This window comes from Haematobia irritans, chromosome 4 (genome assembly GCF_050003625.1).
Source record: "Haematobia irritans isolate KBUSLIRL chromosome 4, ASM5000362v1, whole genome shotgun sequence".
Lineage (NCBI taxonomy): Eukaryota > Metazoa > Arthropoda > Insecta > Diptera > Muscidae > Haematobia > Haematobia irritans.
Window position 1 is genome coordinate 195,460,206 of NC_134400.1, and position 18,993 is coordinate 195,479,198.

General features: G+C 28.9%; 1 protein-coding gene across 2 annotated transcripts in view; it reads right to left on the reverse strand.

Moving 5' to 3' along the window:
• Eip78C (Ecdysone-induced protein 78C) overlaps positions 1–18,993 on the reverse strand; it is a 291,122-nt gene that overhangs the window by 240,009 nt on the left and 32,120 nt on the right. The window contains exon 2 of one of the 2 annotated variants that reach the window (XM_075303815.1): positions 11,597–12,912. The exons of the other annotated variant lie outside the window; for it this stretch is intronic. Within the exon in view, the coding sequence (XP_075159930.1) occupies positions 11,597–12,587 (991 nt within the window). The 5' untranslated portion in view covers positions 12,588–12,912. The remainder of the gene's footprint in view (positions 1–11,596; positions 12,913–18,993) is intronic. 2 annotated transcript variants of the gene reach the window in all.

Sequence of the window (18,993 nt, forward strand, 5' to 3'; positions counted from 1 at the left end):
CTTCTATAGAAATACAATTTTGACAAAATTTTCTATAGGAATAAAAATTTGACCAAATTTTCTACAAAAATAATTTATCAATAAAATTTTCTATAGAAATAACATTTTGACAAAATTTTCTTTAGAAATGAAATTTTGGCAAAATTATCTAAAGAAATAAAATTTTGGCAAAATTTTCTATAGAAATAAAAATTAGGTAAAATTTTCTATAGAAATAAAATTTTTACAAAATTTTCTATAGAAATAAAATTTTGACAAAATTTTCTATAGAGAGAAAATTTTGATAAAATTAGCTATAGAAATAAAATTTTGGCAAAATTTTCTATAGAAATAACATTTTGACAAAATTAGTTATAGAAATAAGACTTTGACATAATTTTCTATAGAAATACAATTTTGACAAAATTTTCTACAAAAATAATTTATTAATAAAATTTTCTATAGAAATAAAATTTTGAAAAATTTTTCTACAGAAGTAAAATTTTGAAAAATTTTTCTATAAAAATAAAATTTTGACAAAACTTTCTATAGAAATACAATTTTGACAAAATTTTCTACAAAAATAATAATCAATAAAATTGTCTATAGAAATGAAATTTTGGCAAAATTGTCTAAAGAAATAAAATTTTGACAACATTTTCTATAGAAATAAAATTTTGACAAAATTTTCTATAGAATAAAATTTTGATAAAATTTTTACAAAATTTTCTATACAAATAAAATTTTCTATAGATATAAAATTTTGACAAAATTTTCTATAGAAAGAAAAGTTTGGCAAAATTTTCTGCAAAAATAATATTTGAATAAAATTTTCTTTAGAAATAAAATCTTGATAAAATTTTCTATAGAAATAAAATTTTGACAAAATTTTCTATAGAAATAACATTTTGACAGAATTTTCTACAGAAATGCAATTGTGACAAAATTTTCTATAGTAATAAAATTTTGACGTAATTAGCTATAGAAATAAAATTTTGACAAAATTTCCTATAGAAAATTTTGACAGAATATTTTATAGAAATAGAATTTGTACAATATTTTCTATAGCGATAACTTGTTTGACAAAATTTTCTATAGAAATAAAATTTTGACAACATTCTAAAGAAAATAGAATTTTGCCAATATTTTCTATAGAAATAAAATTTTGACAACATTTTCTAAAGAAATAAAATTTTGACATTTTCTGTAGAAATAACATTTTGACGAAATTTTCTACAAAAGTAATATTTGAATAAAAGTTTCTTTAGAAATAAAATGTTGGCAAAATTTTCTACAGAAATAAAATTGTTCCCAAATTTTCTATAGAAATAAAATTTTGACAAAATTTTCTATAGAAAGAAAAGTTTAACAAAATTTTCTATAGAACGAGAAGTTTGACAAAGTTTTCTATAGAAATTAAATTTTCATTCGTTTTGTTTTGTTATTGTTGTTTTTTCCCCTTTAATCATTGTTGTTGTTTTTTGATTTCAGCTTAAAACCATGCATTGACTAAACTACAGGTGTAACTTAACCAACAGAGGAAAATAATGTTTGCAAAATTTATTTGGGCAAAGCCCTATGACTGCAAGATGGTTGGATGGACGCACGTTTCGGAATTACCACATTCCTCATCAACATCCTCTACTTGCAGTAAAACTATCAACCAATTATCAGAATAAATTAAGGCAGTTCACTAAACCCAAAAGTTAACCACACTTGAACCTTCCGAAAAAAGGTTTTACATGATAGCCGGCTTATGCCGAAAAAAATTCGTACAAACGTATCTATTACACACTCGTTTTCGTGCAGTCAATTCGATAAGTAATTTGTCCATTTATTTAGAAATTTTGAGGATTGCTACCATTTCACTGAATATTCAATAAAGTTTCTTTTGTGTTATTGAAGAAAATACTAATCTATCCTTTTTATTTCAATTTCTAACGCTTTCGGCCATAGGTTAGGTTAGGTTAGGTGGCAGCCCGATGTATCAGGCTCACTTAGACTATTCAGTCCATTGTGATACCACATTGGTGAACTTCTCTCTTATCACTGAGTGCTGCCCGATTCCATGTTAAGCTCAATGACAAGGGACCTCCTTTTTATAGCCGAGTCCGAACGGCGTTCCACATTGCAGTGAAACCACTTAGAGAAGTTTTGAAACCCTCAGAAATGTCACCAACATTACTGAGGTGGGATAATCCACCGCTGAAAAACTTTTTGGTGTTCGGTCGAAGCAGGAATCGAACCCACGACCTTGTGTATGCAAGGCGGGCATGCTAACCATTGCACCACGGTGGCCACAAATTTGCGTATGGCCCAAAGTTAAAGTCAAGTAGATCAGGAGGATCGGTGACTGTATTAAAAATGGCCCATAGGGATTATTAAGTGAATTTGTCATCATCGCTGTTTGAACAACCACATATCCCTAAATGGCATCCCTATTACTACAGCAACTTATGTAAACTAATATAGATTAATTTAATTTTTCATAATTTTTTCTTTAAAAACAAATAAGCTTTAAACACTTTGCTAAATTGCTCTAGCTAACGATTTAGAAAATATATCCAACCAATGTAACCTAACACATTGAACCACCTACTACACCGAAAACAAAGTGAACTGTTTTATAGGAAGTATGAACTACCACGCACGAAAATTGAACTAAATTTTAATCCACATTTTGAGATTTCCACAAAGCGTTGTTAAAACCAGGGAATTTTAATGCCCTATTGTACTTTTTAACTGCAATAACATAGAGGAAAAATTAACTAAGAGTAAAGAAGAAAATCATTGGCTCCAAATCATGACCATTTTAACCATACAGTAGTTCATTCTTACTAGTTTCGTACGAAAATCGTACGAAAATTTTCATTTGTTTTAGTTCATATTGAACTTATGTGTACGGTAATTGAACTTTATACTCACGTTTAGTTCATAAAATTTTTGAGACATACTTAAAAAAAGTAAGATTTCATTAAGCTGTGGAAAATTTCGATAAAAATAATAAAATTTAACTACAAGCAAATATTTTTTTTTTTCAATAAAAATAAGTTAAATTTAGCGTTAGTTTAACTACGGAATTTTTTTTTTTTTTTTCTATGTACACTCTCCCACCCACTCTATTAATTATCATAATATACCTACACAAAGTATAATCATATTACTGTCGTTTATTTATTTCTTTCTATATAAAATTTTGTCAAAATTCTATTTATATAGAAAATTTTGTCAAAATTTTATTTTATATAAAAAATGTTGTCAACATTTTATTTCTACTGAAATTTTTCTTCAAAGCTTTATTTCTTTAGGAAAATTTCTTAAAATTTCATTTATCTAGAAATTTTGTCAAAATTTCATTTCTATAGACAATTTTGTCAAAATTTTATTTCTATAGACAATTTTGTCAAAATTATATTTCTAGAAGAAATTTTGTTAAAATTTTATTTTGTCAAAATTTAATTTCTAGAGGAAATTTTGTCAAAATTTTATTTCAATATGGAAATTTATCACAATCGTAAATTTTTTGTCAACATTTTATTTGTATAGCAAATTTTTGTAAAATTTTAATTCTATAGTAAATTTTGTCAAAATTTCATTTCTATAGACAATTTTGCGAAAATTTTATTTCTATAGACTATTTTGTCAAAATTTTATTTCTAGACAATTTTGTCAAAATTGTTTGTATTTCTAAAGAAAGTTTTGTCAATTTTTTTTCTATAGAAAATTTTGTCAAAATTTTATTTCTATAGAAATTTTTGTCAAAATTTTATTTCTATAGAAAATTTTGGTCAAAATTTTATTTCTATAGAAAATTTTTGCAAAATTTTATTTCTATAGAAAATTTTGTCAAAAATTTATTTGTATAGAAATTTTGTCAAAATTTTATTTCTATAAAAATTTTGTAAAAATTTTATTTCTATAGAAAATTTTTGCAAAATTTCATTTCTATAAACAATTATGTCAAAATTTTATTTCTGTAGACAATTTTGTAACAAATTTATTTCTATAGAAAATTTTGTCAAAATTTCATTTCTATAGAAAATTTTGTCAAAATTGTATTTCTATAGAAAATTTTTGTAAAATTTTAATTCTATAGAAAATTTTATTTCTATAGACAATTTTGTCAAAATTTTATTTCTATAGAAAATTTCGTCAAATTTTTATTTCTATAGAAAATTTTGTCAAAATTTTACTTCTATAGAAAATTTTGTTTAACTCATTCTCTTCCTCACAATTTATTGAAAATTGCTCTCTTAGAAAACAAAAATGTAATAACTCTCATAACAAAATTCTGGAGTACTATAGAACAAGTATATACGGCCATAAGTTCGGTCAGGCCGAAGCTTATGTACTCTCCACCATGGATTGCGTAGAAACACTGCCATCCACAATGGAATTACTTAAGTTGCGGTAACGCTTGCCGATGGCAAGGTATCTTAAGACCTCCTAACACCGTCTTCTAAATTGTATGTAAGTCCATACGTGGTATATATTAAATCAAACAAGTATATACGGCCGTAAGTTCGGCCAGGCCGAAGCTTATGTACCCTCCACCATGGATTGCGTAGAAACTTCTACTGAAGACTGTCATCCACAATAGAATTACTTGGGTTGCGGTAACTTTTGCCGATGACAAGGTATCTTAAAACTTCCTACTACCGTAATATATACCACGTAGTCCATACGTGGTATATTTTACGATGAACCGATATGGACCAATTTTTGTGTGATAACTATATATAACTAAAGACCGATATGGACCAATTTTGGCATGGTTATTAGCGGCCATATATTAACACCACGTTGCAAATTTCAACCGGATCGGATGAATTTTGCTCGTCCAAGTGGCTCCGGAGTTCAAATCTGGGGATCGGTTTATATAGGGGCTATATATAATTATGGACTGATATGGACCAATTTTTGAATGGTTCTTAGAGACTATATACTAATATCATGTACCAAATTTCAGCCGGATCGGATGAAATTTGCTTCTCTTAGAGGATCCGCAAACCAAATCTGCACGCTCACAAAAAATCGCTTCTGTAACATATACACCCAAACATATTTTGCTTCAAGCATATATATTTTTGGGTATTGCCCAAACATTTATATGTTTGATCTCTTCCAATATATAATATGTTTGAAAGCATATTGGTTTAAACAATATATGTTTGGGTAGTCTAAGTTCCAAACATTTTGTATTTTTGCATCCAAATTCAATAATGTTGTCTTCCAAAAAACAATATGTTATTATGTGAACATATAATATGTTTGGAAGCATTTTGCACCCAAAAATATTATATGCTTAAAAAAAAATTCTCCCAAACAATATTGTGCTCCAAAATTTTATTTATTTATTTATATATTTACAATCATAATGAATTTTTCGACCTGAATGCTCAAAATTTTGTTTCTGCCTAATTGTATATTCCCCCACATCTTTCTCACTTCCACGAGATTTTTTAGTTCTTAGCACCTTTTTCTGTAATACAAACATTGTAGAAGAAATTATTCAATTTTATGATTTTTATACCCTGCTCCACACTGTGGAACAGGGTATTATAAGTTAGTGCATATGTTTGCAACACCCAGAAGGAGACGAGATATGGTGTCATGGTGTCTTTGGCAAAAATGCTCAGGGTGGGCTCATGAGTCGATATAGCGATGTCCGTCTGTCCGTCTGTCCGTCTGTCCGTGAACACATTTTTGTAATCAAAGTCTAGGTCGCAGTTTTAGTCCAATCGACTTCAAATTTGGCACAAGTATGTGTTTTGGCTCAGAATAGATACCTATTGATTTTGGAAGAAATCGGTTCAGATTTAGATATAGCTCCCATATATATATTTCGCCCGATATGGACTTATATGGCCCCAGAAGCCAGAGTTTTGGCCCAATTTGGTTGAAATTTTGCACTAGGAGTACAATTAGTAGTATAGTCATGTGTGCCAAATTTGATTGAAATTGGTTCAGATTTAGATATAGCTCCCATATATATCTTTCGCCCGATATGGACTAATACGGTCCCAGAAGCCAGAGTTTTACCCCAATTGGGTTGAAATTTTGCACAGGGAGTAGAATTAGCATTGTAGATATGCGTGCCAAATTTGGTTTAAATCGGTTCAGATTTAGATATAGCTCTCTTATATAGCTTTCGACCGATTTACACTCATATGACCACAGAGGCTAATTTTTTGCTCCGATTTAGTTGAAATTTTGCACAGGGAGTAGAATTAGCATTGTAGTTATGCGTGCCAAATTGGGTTGAAATCGGTTCAGATTTAGATATAGCTCCCATATATAGCTTTCGCCCGATTTACACTCATATGACCACAGATGCCAATTTTTAACTCCGATTTAGTTGAAATTTTGCACAGGGAGTAGAATTAGCATTGTTGCTATGCGTGCCAAATTTGGTTGAAATCGGTTCAAATTTAGATATAGCTCCCATATATAGCTTTCGCCCGATTTACACTCATATGACCACAGAGGCCAATTTTTTGCTCCGATTTAGTTAACATTTTGCACAGAGAGTAGAATTAGCATTGTAGCTATGCGTGCCAAATTTGGTTGAAATCGGTTCAGATTTAGATATAGCTCCCATATATATGTTTTTCTGATTTCGACAAAAATGGTCAAAATACCAACATTTTCCTTGTAAAATCGCCACTGCTTAGTCGAAAAGTTGTAAAAATGACTCTAATTTTCCTAAACTTCTAATACATATATATCAAGCGATAAACCATAAATAAACTTTTTCGAAGTTTCCTTAAAATTGCTTCAGATTTAAACGTTTCCCATATTTTTTTACTAACATTGTGCTCCACCCTAGTGCATTAGCCGACTTAAATTGTGAGTCTACAGATTTTGGAGAAGTCTATCAAATTCTGTCCAGATCGAGTGATATTTAAATGTATGTATTTGGGACAAACCTTTATATATAGCCCCCAACACATTTGTCGGATGTGATATGGTATCGACAATTTAGATCTACAAAGTGGTGCAGGGTATAATATAGTCGGCCCCGCCCGACTTTAGACTTTCCTTACTTGTTTTTATTTTAATTTTACCTTTTGCCGGACGGGGATTCGAACAGCGGACCACACAGTTTGTAAGGATCAAAGAAGTAGCTGATCAATTGCCCAAGGAAAAAAAAAAGTGTTAATTTTGTAATAACAAGCAACAACCACCAACTTAATTCAATATCGCTCCCTGTTAAATAGCGCTCCAAGCTACTAAACACATATATGTTTATAGGCTATTTCTAAATTAATAAATGTTTGCATCCAAGCATATTATATTTACAAACATTTTATGTCCCAAACATAATATGTTCTAACATATTAACATATATGTCCCAAACATGTTATGCTAGTTTATGAACATTATATGCTTGCACTCAAAAATATTGTGTTTAAAAATTTGTGTTCCAAACATATAATGTTTATATGAAAAACAGTATTTTTCATCCGTGTGGGAATCGGTTTATATGGGGGCTATATATAATTATGGACCGATATGGACCAATTCCTGCATGGTTATTAGAGACCATATACAAACACCACGTACCAAATTTCAACCGGATCGGATGAATTTTGCACCTCTAAGAGGCTCCGGAGTTCAAATCTGGGGATCGGTTTATATGGGGGCCATATAAATTTATGGACCGATATGGACCGATTTTTGCATGGTTGTTAGAGACCGTATACTAACACCATGTACCAAATTTCAGTTGGATCGGATGAAATTTGCTTCTCTTAGAGCAATCACAAGCCAAATTTATATGGGGGCTATACGTTTATATGGGGGCTATACGTAAAAGTGGACCGATATGACCCATTTGCAATACCATCCGACCTACATCAATAACAACTACTTGTGCCAAGTTTCAAGTCGATAGCTTGTTTCGTTCGGAAGTTAGCGCGATTTCAACAGACGGACGGACGGACGGACATGTTCAGATCGACTCAGAATTTCACCACGACCCAGAATATATATACTTTATGGGGTCTTAGAGCAATATTTCGATGTGTTACAAACGGAATGACAAAGTTAATATACCCCCATCCTATGGTGGAGGGTATAAAAAGATCGATCAAATACGTATATAATTCAGTTTGACAAAATTTTCTTTAGAAATAAAATTTTAATAAAATTTTCTATAGAAATAAAATTTTCAAAAAAATAATTTTCATAGAAATACAATATTGACAAAATTTTCTTTAGAAATAAAAATTTGACAAAATTCTCTATAGAAATACAATTTTAACAAAATTCTCTATAGAAATAAAATTTAAAAAAAAAATTCTATATAAATAAACTTTTGACAAATTTTTTTTTGGAAATAAAATTTTGACAACATTTTCTATACAAATGGTAGATTTTTAGTAGATTATTTTTGGCTCGAGTGGCAACCATGTTTATGAACCGAATAAAATTTTAACAAAATTTTCTATAGAAATAAAATTTAAAAAAAATGTTCTATAGAAATAAACTTTTGGTAGACTATTTTTGGCTCGAGTGGCAACCATGATTATGAACCGATATGGACCACTTCTTGTGTGATTGGAGATCGGCTATACATAACTATAGACCGATATGGACCAATTTTGGTATGGTTGTTAGCGGCCATATACTAACACCACGTTCCAAATTTGAACCGGATCGGATGAATTTTGCTCCTCCAAGAGGCTCCGGAGGTCAAATCTGGAGAACGGTTTATATGAGGGCTATATATAATTGTGGACCGATGTAGACCAATTTTTGCATAGTTATTAGAGACCATATGCCAACATCATGTACCAAATTTCAGCCAGATCGGATGAAATTTGCTTCTCTTTGAGGCTCCGCAAACCAAATCTTGGGATCGGTTTATATGGGAGCTATATATAATTATGGACCGATGTGAACCAATTTTTGCATGGTTATTAGAGACCATATACAAACACCATGTACCAAATTTCAGCCGGATCGGATGAAATTTGCTTCTCTTTAAGGCTCCGCAAGCCAAATCTGGGGATCGGCTTATATGGGGCCTATATATAATTATGGACCGATGTGAACCAATTTTTGCATGGTCATTAAAGACCATATACCAACATTATGTACCAAATTTCAGGATCCCTTTATATGGGGCCTATACGTAAAAGTGGTCCGCTATGGCCCATTTGCAATACTATCCGACCTACATCAATAACAACTACTTGTGCCAAGGTTCAAGTCGACAGCTCGTTTCGTTCGGAAGTTAGCGTGATTTCAACAGACAGACGGACGGACATGCTCAGATCGACTCAGAATTTCACCACGACCCAGAAAACCAGACAGCGAAGTAACAAGACATCGGATAAAATCCTTGAAAACGGTCTGACGAAGTCAACCGAAATATCGGAAAATAAAAAACTAGAAACCAACAATTTCGAGTTTAATTTATAGACCTACAGCCGAGATTATGAGATAAAAATCATAAAAATTAAAATAAAAGGTCAACAATATCAACAAAAAACATTTTATTTCTATAGAAAATTTTGTTAAAATTTTATTCCTATAGAAAATTTTGTCAAAATTGTATTTCTATAGAAAATTTTGTCAAAATTTTATTTCTATAGATAATTTTGTCAAAACGTTATTTCTATAGAAAATTTTGTTAAAATTTTATTTCAATAGAAAATTTTGTTAAAATTTTATTTTTATAGAAAATTTAAAAAAAAATTTTATAGAAAATTTTGCTAAAATTTTATTTTTATAGAAAATTTTGTTAAAATTTTATTTATATAGAAAATTTTGTTAAAATTTTATTCCTATAGAAAATTTTGTTAAAATTTTATTTCTATAGAAAATTTTGTTAAAATTTTATTTTTATAGAAAATTTTGTTAAAATTTTATTTGTATAGAAAATTTTGTCAAAAAAAAAGTTTTTTATAGAAAATTTTGTTAAAATTTTAATTCTATAGAAAATTTTGTAAAAATTTTATTTGTATAGAAAATGTTGTCAAAATTTTATTTGTATAGAAAATTTTGTTAAAACTTTTTTTGGATAGAAAATTTTGTCAAAATTTTATTTGTATAGAAAATTTTGTCAAAATTTTAGTTGTGTAGAAAATTTTGTTAAAATTTTATTTTTATAGAAAATTTTGTCAACATTTTATTTGTATAGAAAATTTTGTCAAAATTTTATTTGTATAGAAAATTTTGTCAAAATTTTATTTGTATAGAAAATTTTGTTAAAATTTCATTCCTATAGAAAATTTTGTCAAAATTTTATTTCTATAGAAAATTTTGTTAGAATTTTATTTGGATAGAAAATTTTGTTAACATTTTATTTGGATAGAAAATTTTGTTAACATTTTATTTGGATAGAAAATTTTGTTAAAATTTTATTTGGATAGAAAATTTTGTTAAAATTTTATTTGGATAGAAAATTTTGTTAAAATTTTATTTTAATAGAAAATTTTGTTAAAATTTTATTTGGATAGAAAATTTTGTTAAAATTTTATTTGGATAGAAAATTTTGTTAAAATTTTATTTGGATAGAAAATTTTGTTAAAATTTTATTTGGATAGAAAATTTTGTTAAAATTTTATTTTAATAGAAAATTTTGTTAAAATTTTAATTTTATAGAAAATTTTGTCAAAATTTTATTTCTATAGAAAATTTTGTTAAAATTTTATTTCAATAGAAACTTTGTCAAAAAAAAAAATTATAGAAAATTTTGTTAAAATTTTATTTGTATAGAAAATTTTGTTAAAATTTTATTTTTATAGAAAATTTTGTTAAAATTTTATTTGTATAGAAAATTTTGTCAAAAAAAAAGTTTTTTATAGAAAATTTTGTTAAAATTTTAATTCTATAGAAAATTTTGTCAAAATTTTATTTGTATAGAAAATGTTGTCAAAATTTTATTTGTATAGAAAATTTTGTTAAAACTTTATTTGGATAGAAAATTTTGTCAAAATTTTATTTGTATAGAAAATTATGTCAAAATTTTAGTTGTATAGAAAATTTTGTTAAAACTATTACTATAGAAAATTTTGTCAAAATTTTATTTGTATAGAAAATTTTGTCAACATTTTATTTGTATAGAAAATTTTGTCAAAATTTTATTTGTATAGAAAATTTTGTTAACATTTTATTTGGATAGAAAATTTTGTTAAAGTTTTATTTGGATAGAAAATTTTGTTAAAATTTTATTTGGATAGAAAATTTTGTTAAAATTTTATTTTAATAGAAAATTTTGTTAACATTTTAATTTTATAGAAAATTTTTTCAAAATTGTATTTCTATAGAAAATTTTGTTAAAATTTTATTTCAATAGAAACTTTTGTCAAAAAAAAAAAAATTATAGAAAATTTTGTTAAAATTTTATTTGTGTAGAAAATTTTGTTAAAATTTTATTTTTATAGAAAATTTTGTTAAAATTTTAATACTATAGAAAAGCTTGTTAAAATTGTATTTTTATAGAAAATTTTATTAAAATTTTATTTCTGTAGAAAATTTTGTTAACATTTTATTTCATAACATATTTTATTTTATTTTTTCCAAAGTCTTATTTATTTTATTTACCAACTCTTCTATCTTTAAGGATTTTCGATATCCCCTTTCGGAAAACTTAACAAACACATACCTTTAGGTAATTTCACACTTGCCAATGAGGCTATGGATGATGATGATGTTGATGAAAGGCCAGATGATTGTGAGTGATTGAGGTTTCCAATATAATGCTCAGCAACCAACGATGATGTAGTTGTTGCTGCTGCGACTGCTGATGTTGCTGATGATGTTGCGGTCGATTGGGTCCCTGCTGAGGAATTTGTAATAATTCGATTATTTCCGGTTCCGGCGCCAATTGAGCTGACGTTGTTGGTGTGTTGGTTGTGGTTGCTACTACTGCCACAAAGGCTGCTACTATTGCTGGTGACTGAAGAGGTCGAAGAACAGCCGGATGACGATGAGTTCGATTGTGTAAAGCTATGGAGGCTACTTGAGGCGTATAACGCACTTCCACCATTGCCAAATTGAGGGAAGGTGCCAACACTAGATGGCGCTAAATTCGATGATGGGCCTGTATTCGTTAGACTTTGTGTTGGCAAAGATGTTGATCCTACCAAATTTCCCAAAGGATTATGATTTTGCAAGGCAGTTGTGGAATTTCTTAAATTGTTGACATTATTCGTTGCCGTCGAATTCGTATAATATTTATGGCATTCATTAAAAGCTATGGTAACTGAGGATGATGATGATGATCCATTTATGGGATTTACATTCAATGATGGTGACTCCACCAAATACGATTCTGTTTCTATGGATTCCACAGATCCAGGATCACTAAAACCTCCTTGGGTCGATGAATCTTCGGGGGTATCGAAAAAATGTAAATTAAAATCGGAATGAGCATCGAAACGCACCTCGGGTAATACTTCGTCGTCTTCTTCCTCCTCCTCCTCCTCCTCCACAGCTTCGTGGTCAGCGTTAATTCTGATCAAATGATCGTTTTGCCCGGCCGAGCCGGATGTCCTACAAATGTTATGCTGTAAGACGTTATTCGTTTTTGTTGTTGTCTCCACCAGACTGGATCCGATTTGTGCTTGATCCAAATCTAATTTGAATACATCCATGGTTCGATCAACTCCAGAGCCATCGTCTTTTGGGCAGACATTTTTGCAAAGATATTCGTTTCCAATGAATTACCAGCAATCTCAAGTGGTGCGATGATGGGATTTGAAAAATGGTTAAAAAAAAAAAACAAAAATCCCAAAAAAGGTTGTTGTTGTTGGTTCGTTGAGGGTTTCAAAACAGGTCCATACAAAGAGGGGCAGTATATATGCTTTATAAGAAATTTTTATGTTTATTTTTTTCAGAGTGAGAGAGACAAAGGATGTCCTTTATATTTTCTCTTTTTTTACGTGTTTAATTCACTTTTATCATTTTTTGGCGTTTATCCTAAGCATTAAATGTTTAAAGAAATCCTTGAATTCACTTCAACCAAAACCAAAGAATTTAGCCTTTTAGTTGGTGCTCTCAGGGCAATGGATATGGGATATGGGGAATATTTCTACTTTGAAATATATACATTTTTTACAATTATTTAAATATCTGAATATTTCGAATATAGAATTCCAAAAAAAAACAAGTATATTCGGCCGTAAGTTCGGCCAGGCCGAAGCTTATGTACCCTCCACCATGGGTTGCGTAGAAACTTCTTCTAAACGTACCAAGAGGCTCCAAAACCAAATCTCGGGATCGGTTTATATGGGGCCTAATATATATGATTATGTACTGATATGGACCACTTTTGGCATGGTTGTTAAATATCGTATACTACCTCCACGTACCAAATTTCAACCAGATCGGATGAATTTTGCTTCTTCAAAAGGCACCGGAGGTCAAATCTGGTGGTCGGTTTATATGGGGGCTATATATAATTATGGACCGATGTGAACCAATTTTTGCTTGGTTGTTGGAGACCATATACTAACACCATGTACCAAATTTCAGCCGGATCGGATGAAATTTTCTTCTCTTAGAGGCTCCGCAAGCCAAATCGGGGGATCGGTTTATAAGAATCAGATGAATTTTGGTCTTCCATGAGGCTCCGGAGGTCAAATCTGGTGGTCGGTTTATATGGGGGCTATATTTAATTATGGACCGAAGTGGACCAATTTTTGCATGGTTGTGAGAGACCATATACTAACACTGTGTACCAAATTTCAGCCGGATCGGATGAAATTTGCTTCCAAATTGCAAGCCAAATCGGGGGGTCCGGTTTATATGGGGGCTATATATAATTATTGACCGAGGTGGACCAATTTTTGCATGGTTGTTGGATACCATATACTAACACCATGTACCAAATTTCAGCCGGATCGGATGAAATTATCTTCTCTTAGAGGCTCCGCAAGCCAAATCTGGGGATCGGTTTATAAGCGGGCTATATATAATTATGGACCGAAGTGGACCAATTTTTGCATGGTTGTTAGAGACCATATACTAACACCATTTCAGCCGGATCGGATGAAATTTGCTTCTCTTAGAGGCTCCGAAAGCCAAATCTGGGGATCGGTTTATATGGGGGCTATATATAATTATGGACCGATGTGGACCAATTTTTGCATGGTTGTTAGAGACCATATACTAACACCATGTACCAAAATTCAGCCCGATCGTATGAAATTTTCTTCCCTTAGAGGCTCCACAAGCCAAATCTGGGGATCAGTTTATAAGGGGGTTATATATAATTATGGACCGATGTGGACCAATTTTGGTTGGTTGTTAAAGACCATATACTTACACCAAGTACCAAATTTCAGCCGGATCGGATGAAATTTTCTTCTCTTAGAGGCTCCGCAAGCCAAATTTGGGGGTCCGTTTATATGGGGGCTATATATAATTATGGACCGATATGGACCAATTTCTGCATGGTTGTTAGAGACCATATACTAACACCATGTACCAAAAGTCAGCCGGATCGGATGAAATTTGCTTCTGTTAGAGGGTCTGCAAACCAAATTTGGGGGTCCGTTTATATGGGGGCTATACGTAAAAGTGGACCGATATGGCCCATTTGCAATACCATCCGACCTACATCAATAACAACTACTTGTGCCAAGTTTCAAGTCGATAGCTTGTTTCGTTCGGAAGATAGCGTAATTTCAACAACATACGGACGGACGGACATGCTCAGATCGACTCAGAATTTCACAACGACCCAGAGTATATGTACTTTATGGGGTCTTAGATAAATATTTCGATGTGTTACAAACGGAATGACAATGGTCCTATGGCGGAGGGTATAAAAAACTAAAAAAAAAAATAAAACACGAACAGAGCTAAGACCTAGTGACGAGTCTTTGTCATTTACAGTCATCGCAAACTTGAAGCTCAACCAATAAAATGTCTTGACGTTTGCGTCGATGTGCGTCGAAGATTTTATTAAAGAATTTTGTGTTTTTTCGAAATCGATTTTTTCTTATCAAAAGATTTTATCGATTTAAAAAAAATCGATAAAATATGTGGACATAAAATCGATTATTCGATAATAAAATAATTATCAATTTTATCGATTTAAAACAAATCAAAATACACCTTAAAAAATCGATAAAAGATCTGGACATAAAACCGATTAGTCGATAATAAAAAAATTATCAATTTTTATCCAAATCAAAAGTCGATTAGTTGAATTTTCCAGCTTTTTGATAGGAAGTAGAAAATTTTTATTATTAAGAAAACACAATTTTTTTCGAAATCGACATTTAATCGATTATTCGATCTAAAAAACAAAAATCCGATTTTTGTCACCTTCAAACATCGATGGGTCGATATTTTCCTTTAATCGAAGTCGTTTAGCCGATTTGAAAAAATCGATTAGTATATTTTGAAACTATGAAAAAATCCATTAATTAGATTTATCGAATATCGAAATTTCAACTTTTATGAGACAAACCCACAAATTTATAAATTTGTATAAGAAGTAGAAAATGTGAAAGCACAATTTTCACATATAATTTTGATCTATTTTGAAAATATGATAAATCGATTAATTGAGTCTATCGAAAATAAAAATTTCAACTTTTTTTCAATAAAAATGGAAAATTCGATTTCGAATATATGAAAATATGATCTTAACGATCTAAATAAAATTCCGATTTTTTTTTTTCAACTCACTCATCAATTGTTCGATGATTTCCATCGAAGTCGATTAGCCCCGATTTGTAAAAATCGATTAGTAGATTTTGAAACTACGAAAAAAATCCATTAATTGAATTATCGAATATCTAAATTTCAAAATTTTTTTGTTTTTTTTTTCTTCACCATTCCAAAACGATTAGCCCATTATAAAAAAATCGATTATAGAATTTTGATCTATTTTGAAAATATGAAAAATCGATTAATTGAGTCTATCGAAAATAAAATTTTCAACTTTTTTTTTCAATAAAAATGGAAAATTCGATTTCGCAAATATGAAAATATGACCTTAACGAAAATGTTCAATTTTTACACATCGATTGTTCGATGTTTTCCATTAATCGTAGTCGATTAGCCCTGATTTGTAAAAATCGATTAGTAGATTTTGAAACTACGAAAAAATCCATTAATTGAATTATCGAATATCTAAATTTCAAAATTTTTTTGGTTTTTTCACCATTCCAAAACGATTAGCCCATTATAAAAAAATCGATTATAGAATTTTGATCTATTTTGAAAATATGAAAAATCGATTAATTGAGTCTATCGAAAATAAAAATTTCAACTTTTTTTTCAATAAAAATGGAAAATTCGATTTCGCAAATATGAAAATATGACCTTAACGAAAATGTTCAATTTTTAAAGTAGAACTAATTTTTTTTTGTATTCGTATGATAATTTGTGTTTTTCGAAATCGATCGATTTGTTGTTGTCTATTCCCATTTGAAATATCGATTTGCATCAATTTTGAAAGATTTTTTTTTTATCATTTCATACAAACTGCCGAAAAATTTCCGATTTTTACCAACTTCGAAAGTCGATTTTTAGAGATTATTGACAAGAAGTTGAAAGGAATTCTGTATTCTTGTAACGATCTTTTTCAATTTCAAATTTTTCGACTCACGAATTCCTAAGATAACATATTTTTTTTTCGAAATCGACATTTTAATTATTTTATTGTCGATTTTTGTCACCGTTTCAAGCTGGCTAGATGATTTTGAAACATCAATTACGATTTGGGTCGATTTTGAAGATACAAAAAAATCAATTAATAGAATTAAAAAAATCGAAATGTGAACTTTTTACAAAAAAAAATCAATTTTAAACTATAATTTTTCGCTCCAAGATTTCTTTTCATAAAATATATCGAATTCTCGTTTTATACAAAAAATGTCGATTTTATTTACAAGATTAAAAGTCGATTAGTTGACCATTTAAAGCTGGTTAGCCGATTTTGAAATTCTTGATCGATTTTGAACATTTTATTTAAAAACAAAATCAAAAATGTTTTGAATTTTCGAGTAATATTAAAAAGTGTTCGGCCTAAGAATTTTGTATTCTAAGTTTAAAAATCGATTGGTGGTAAAAGTCTATTAGTTGACTATTTAGAGCAAATTAGACGATTTTGAAAATCTGGATCGTTTTTGAAAATTTAATTTAAAAACAAAACTGAACATATTTTGAATTTTCGAGTATTACAAACATTATTCGATCCAAGAATTTTGTATTCTTAGTTTACAAATCTATTGGTCGATTTGTTTGGATTTTTGGAAATCTATTAAATGTAGTTAACATTTTTCGAAATTCGAAATTTTAACTGTTTTGAAAAAAAATCCAACAACTTTCGATTTTTAAACTAACACAAAAATTTTTCGACACAAGAATTCTATATGCATAAGGTAATGCCAATTGTTTGTCGACATCGACATTTAAAATTTGTTCATATCAAATATCGATTATTCGGTTACAAAAAAATTTATATATTTTTGTCAACTTTCGACTTTTTAATATTTTGAAAAATAAGCAAAAACTTCGATTCAAAAATTTTGTTTTATTAAGGCAACACTTTCTTTAAATAGTTTGACATTATAAGTCGATTATTTAATTTTTGAAAGAATTTCGTTTCAAAAAACAATTGCCAAAATTTGCCTGCTGCAAAAATCGATCAATCGATTTTTGTCACTATTTGAAATCGATTTGTCAATTTTTTTCACTATTTGATGGTTATTAGCTGATTTTGAAAAAATCAATAATTCGATTTGGATCGATTTTGGAAATATGAAAAATCGATTAATTGAATTTCGAAATTTCATATTTTTTTCTTTAACAAAAATTTTAAATTTGAAAAAATTTATTTACTTTGTCATTATTTGAAGTCTATGTGTCGATTTTTTTTCACTATTTGATGGTTATTAGCGGATTTTTAAAAATCGATAATTCGATTTGGATCGATTTTGGAAAAACGAAAAATCGATTAATTGAATTTCGAAATTTCATATTTTTGTTTAATAAAAGTTGAAATTTTTATCAATTAATTGTATTGATATTAAAAGTCGATTATTCGAGTTTTGAAAAAAAAATTACCATATTATTCCACTTCAGATCAATTCATTTAAATTTTTTCGGAATCGACTTTTTAAAAATGTTCCTATCGATTATTCGATTAAAAAAAATAATAATAAATAAATGCCAATATTTCCCTACGATCAATTGATTTTTGTCATTATTTGAAGTCTATGTGTCGATTTTTTTCACTATTTGATGGTTATTAGCTGATTTTGAAAAATCGATAATTCGATTTGAATGGATTTTGGAAAAATGAAAAATTGATTAATTGAATTTCTAAATTTCAATTTTTTTTTTTTAATAAAAGTTGACATTTTTATCAATTAATTTTATTGATATTAAAAGTCGATTATTCGTTTTTTGAAAATATTTAACATTTTTGCCCACTTCAGATCAACTGAATTAAAATTTTTTCGGAATCGAATTTTTTAAAATGGTTCATATTGATTGTTGGATTTTCAAAAAAAAAAAACAAAAATGCCAATATTTGCCTACGATCAATCGATTTTTGTCATTATTTGAAGTCTATGTGTCGATTTTTTTCACTATTTGATGGTTATTAGCTGATTTTGAAAAGTCGATAATTCGATTTGGATCGGTTTTGGAAAAAAGAAAAATCGATTAATTCAATTTCGAAATTTCATATTTTTTTTATTAATAAAAGTTGACATTTTTACCAATTAATTTTATTGATATTAAAAGTCGATTATTCGATTTTTGAAAAAATTTAACATTTTTGCCCACTTCAGATCAATTCATTTAAATTTTTTCGGAATCGACTTTTTAAAAATGTTCCTATCGATTATTCGATTTAAAAAAAAAAAAAAAACAAATGCCAATATTTCCCTACGATCAATCGATTTTTGTCATTATTTGAAGTCTATGTGTCGATTTTTTCAATATTTGGTTATTAGCTGATTTTAAAAAATCGATACTTCGATTTGGATCGATTTTGGAAAAATGAAAAATCGATTAATTGAATTTCGAAATTTC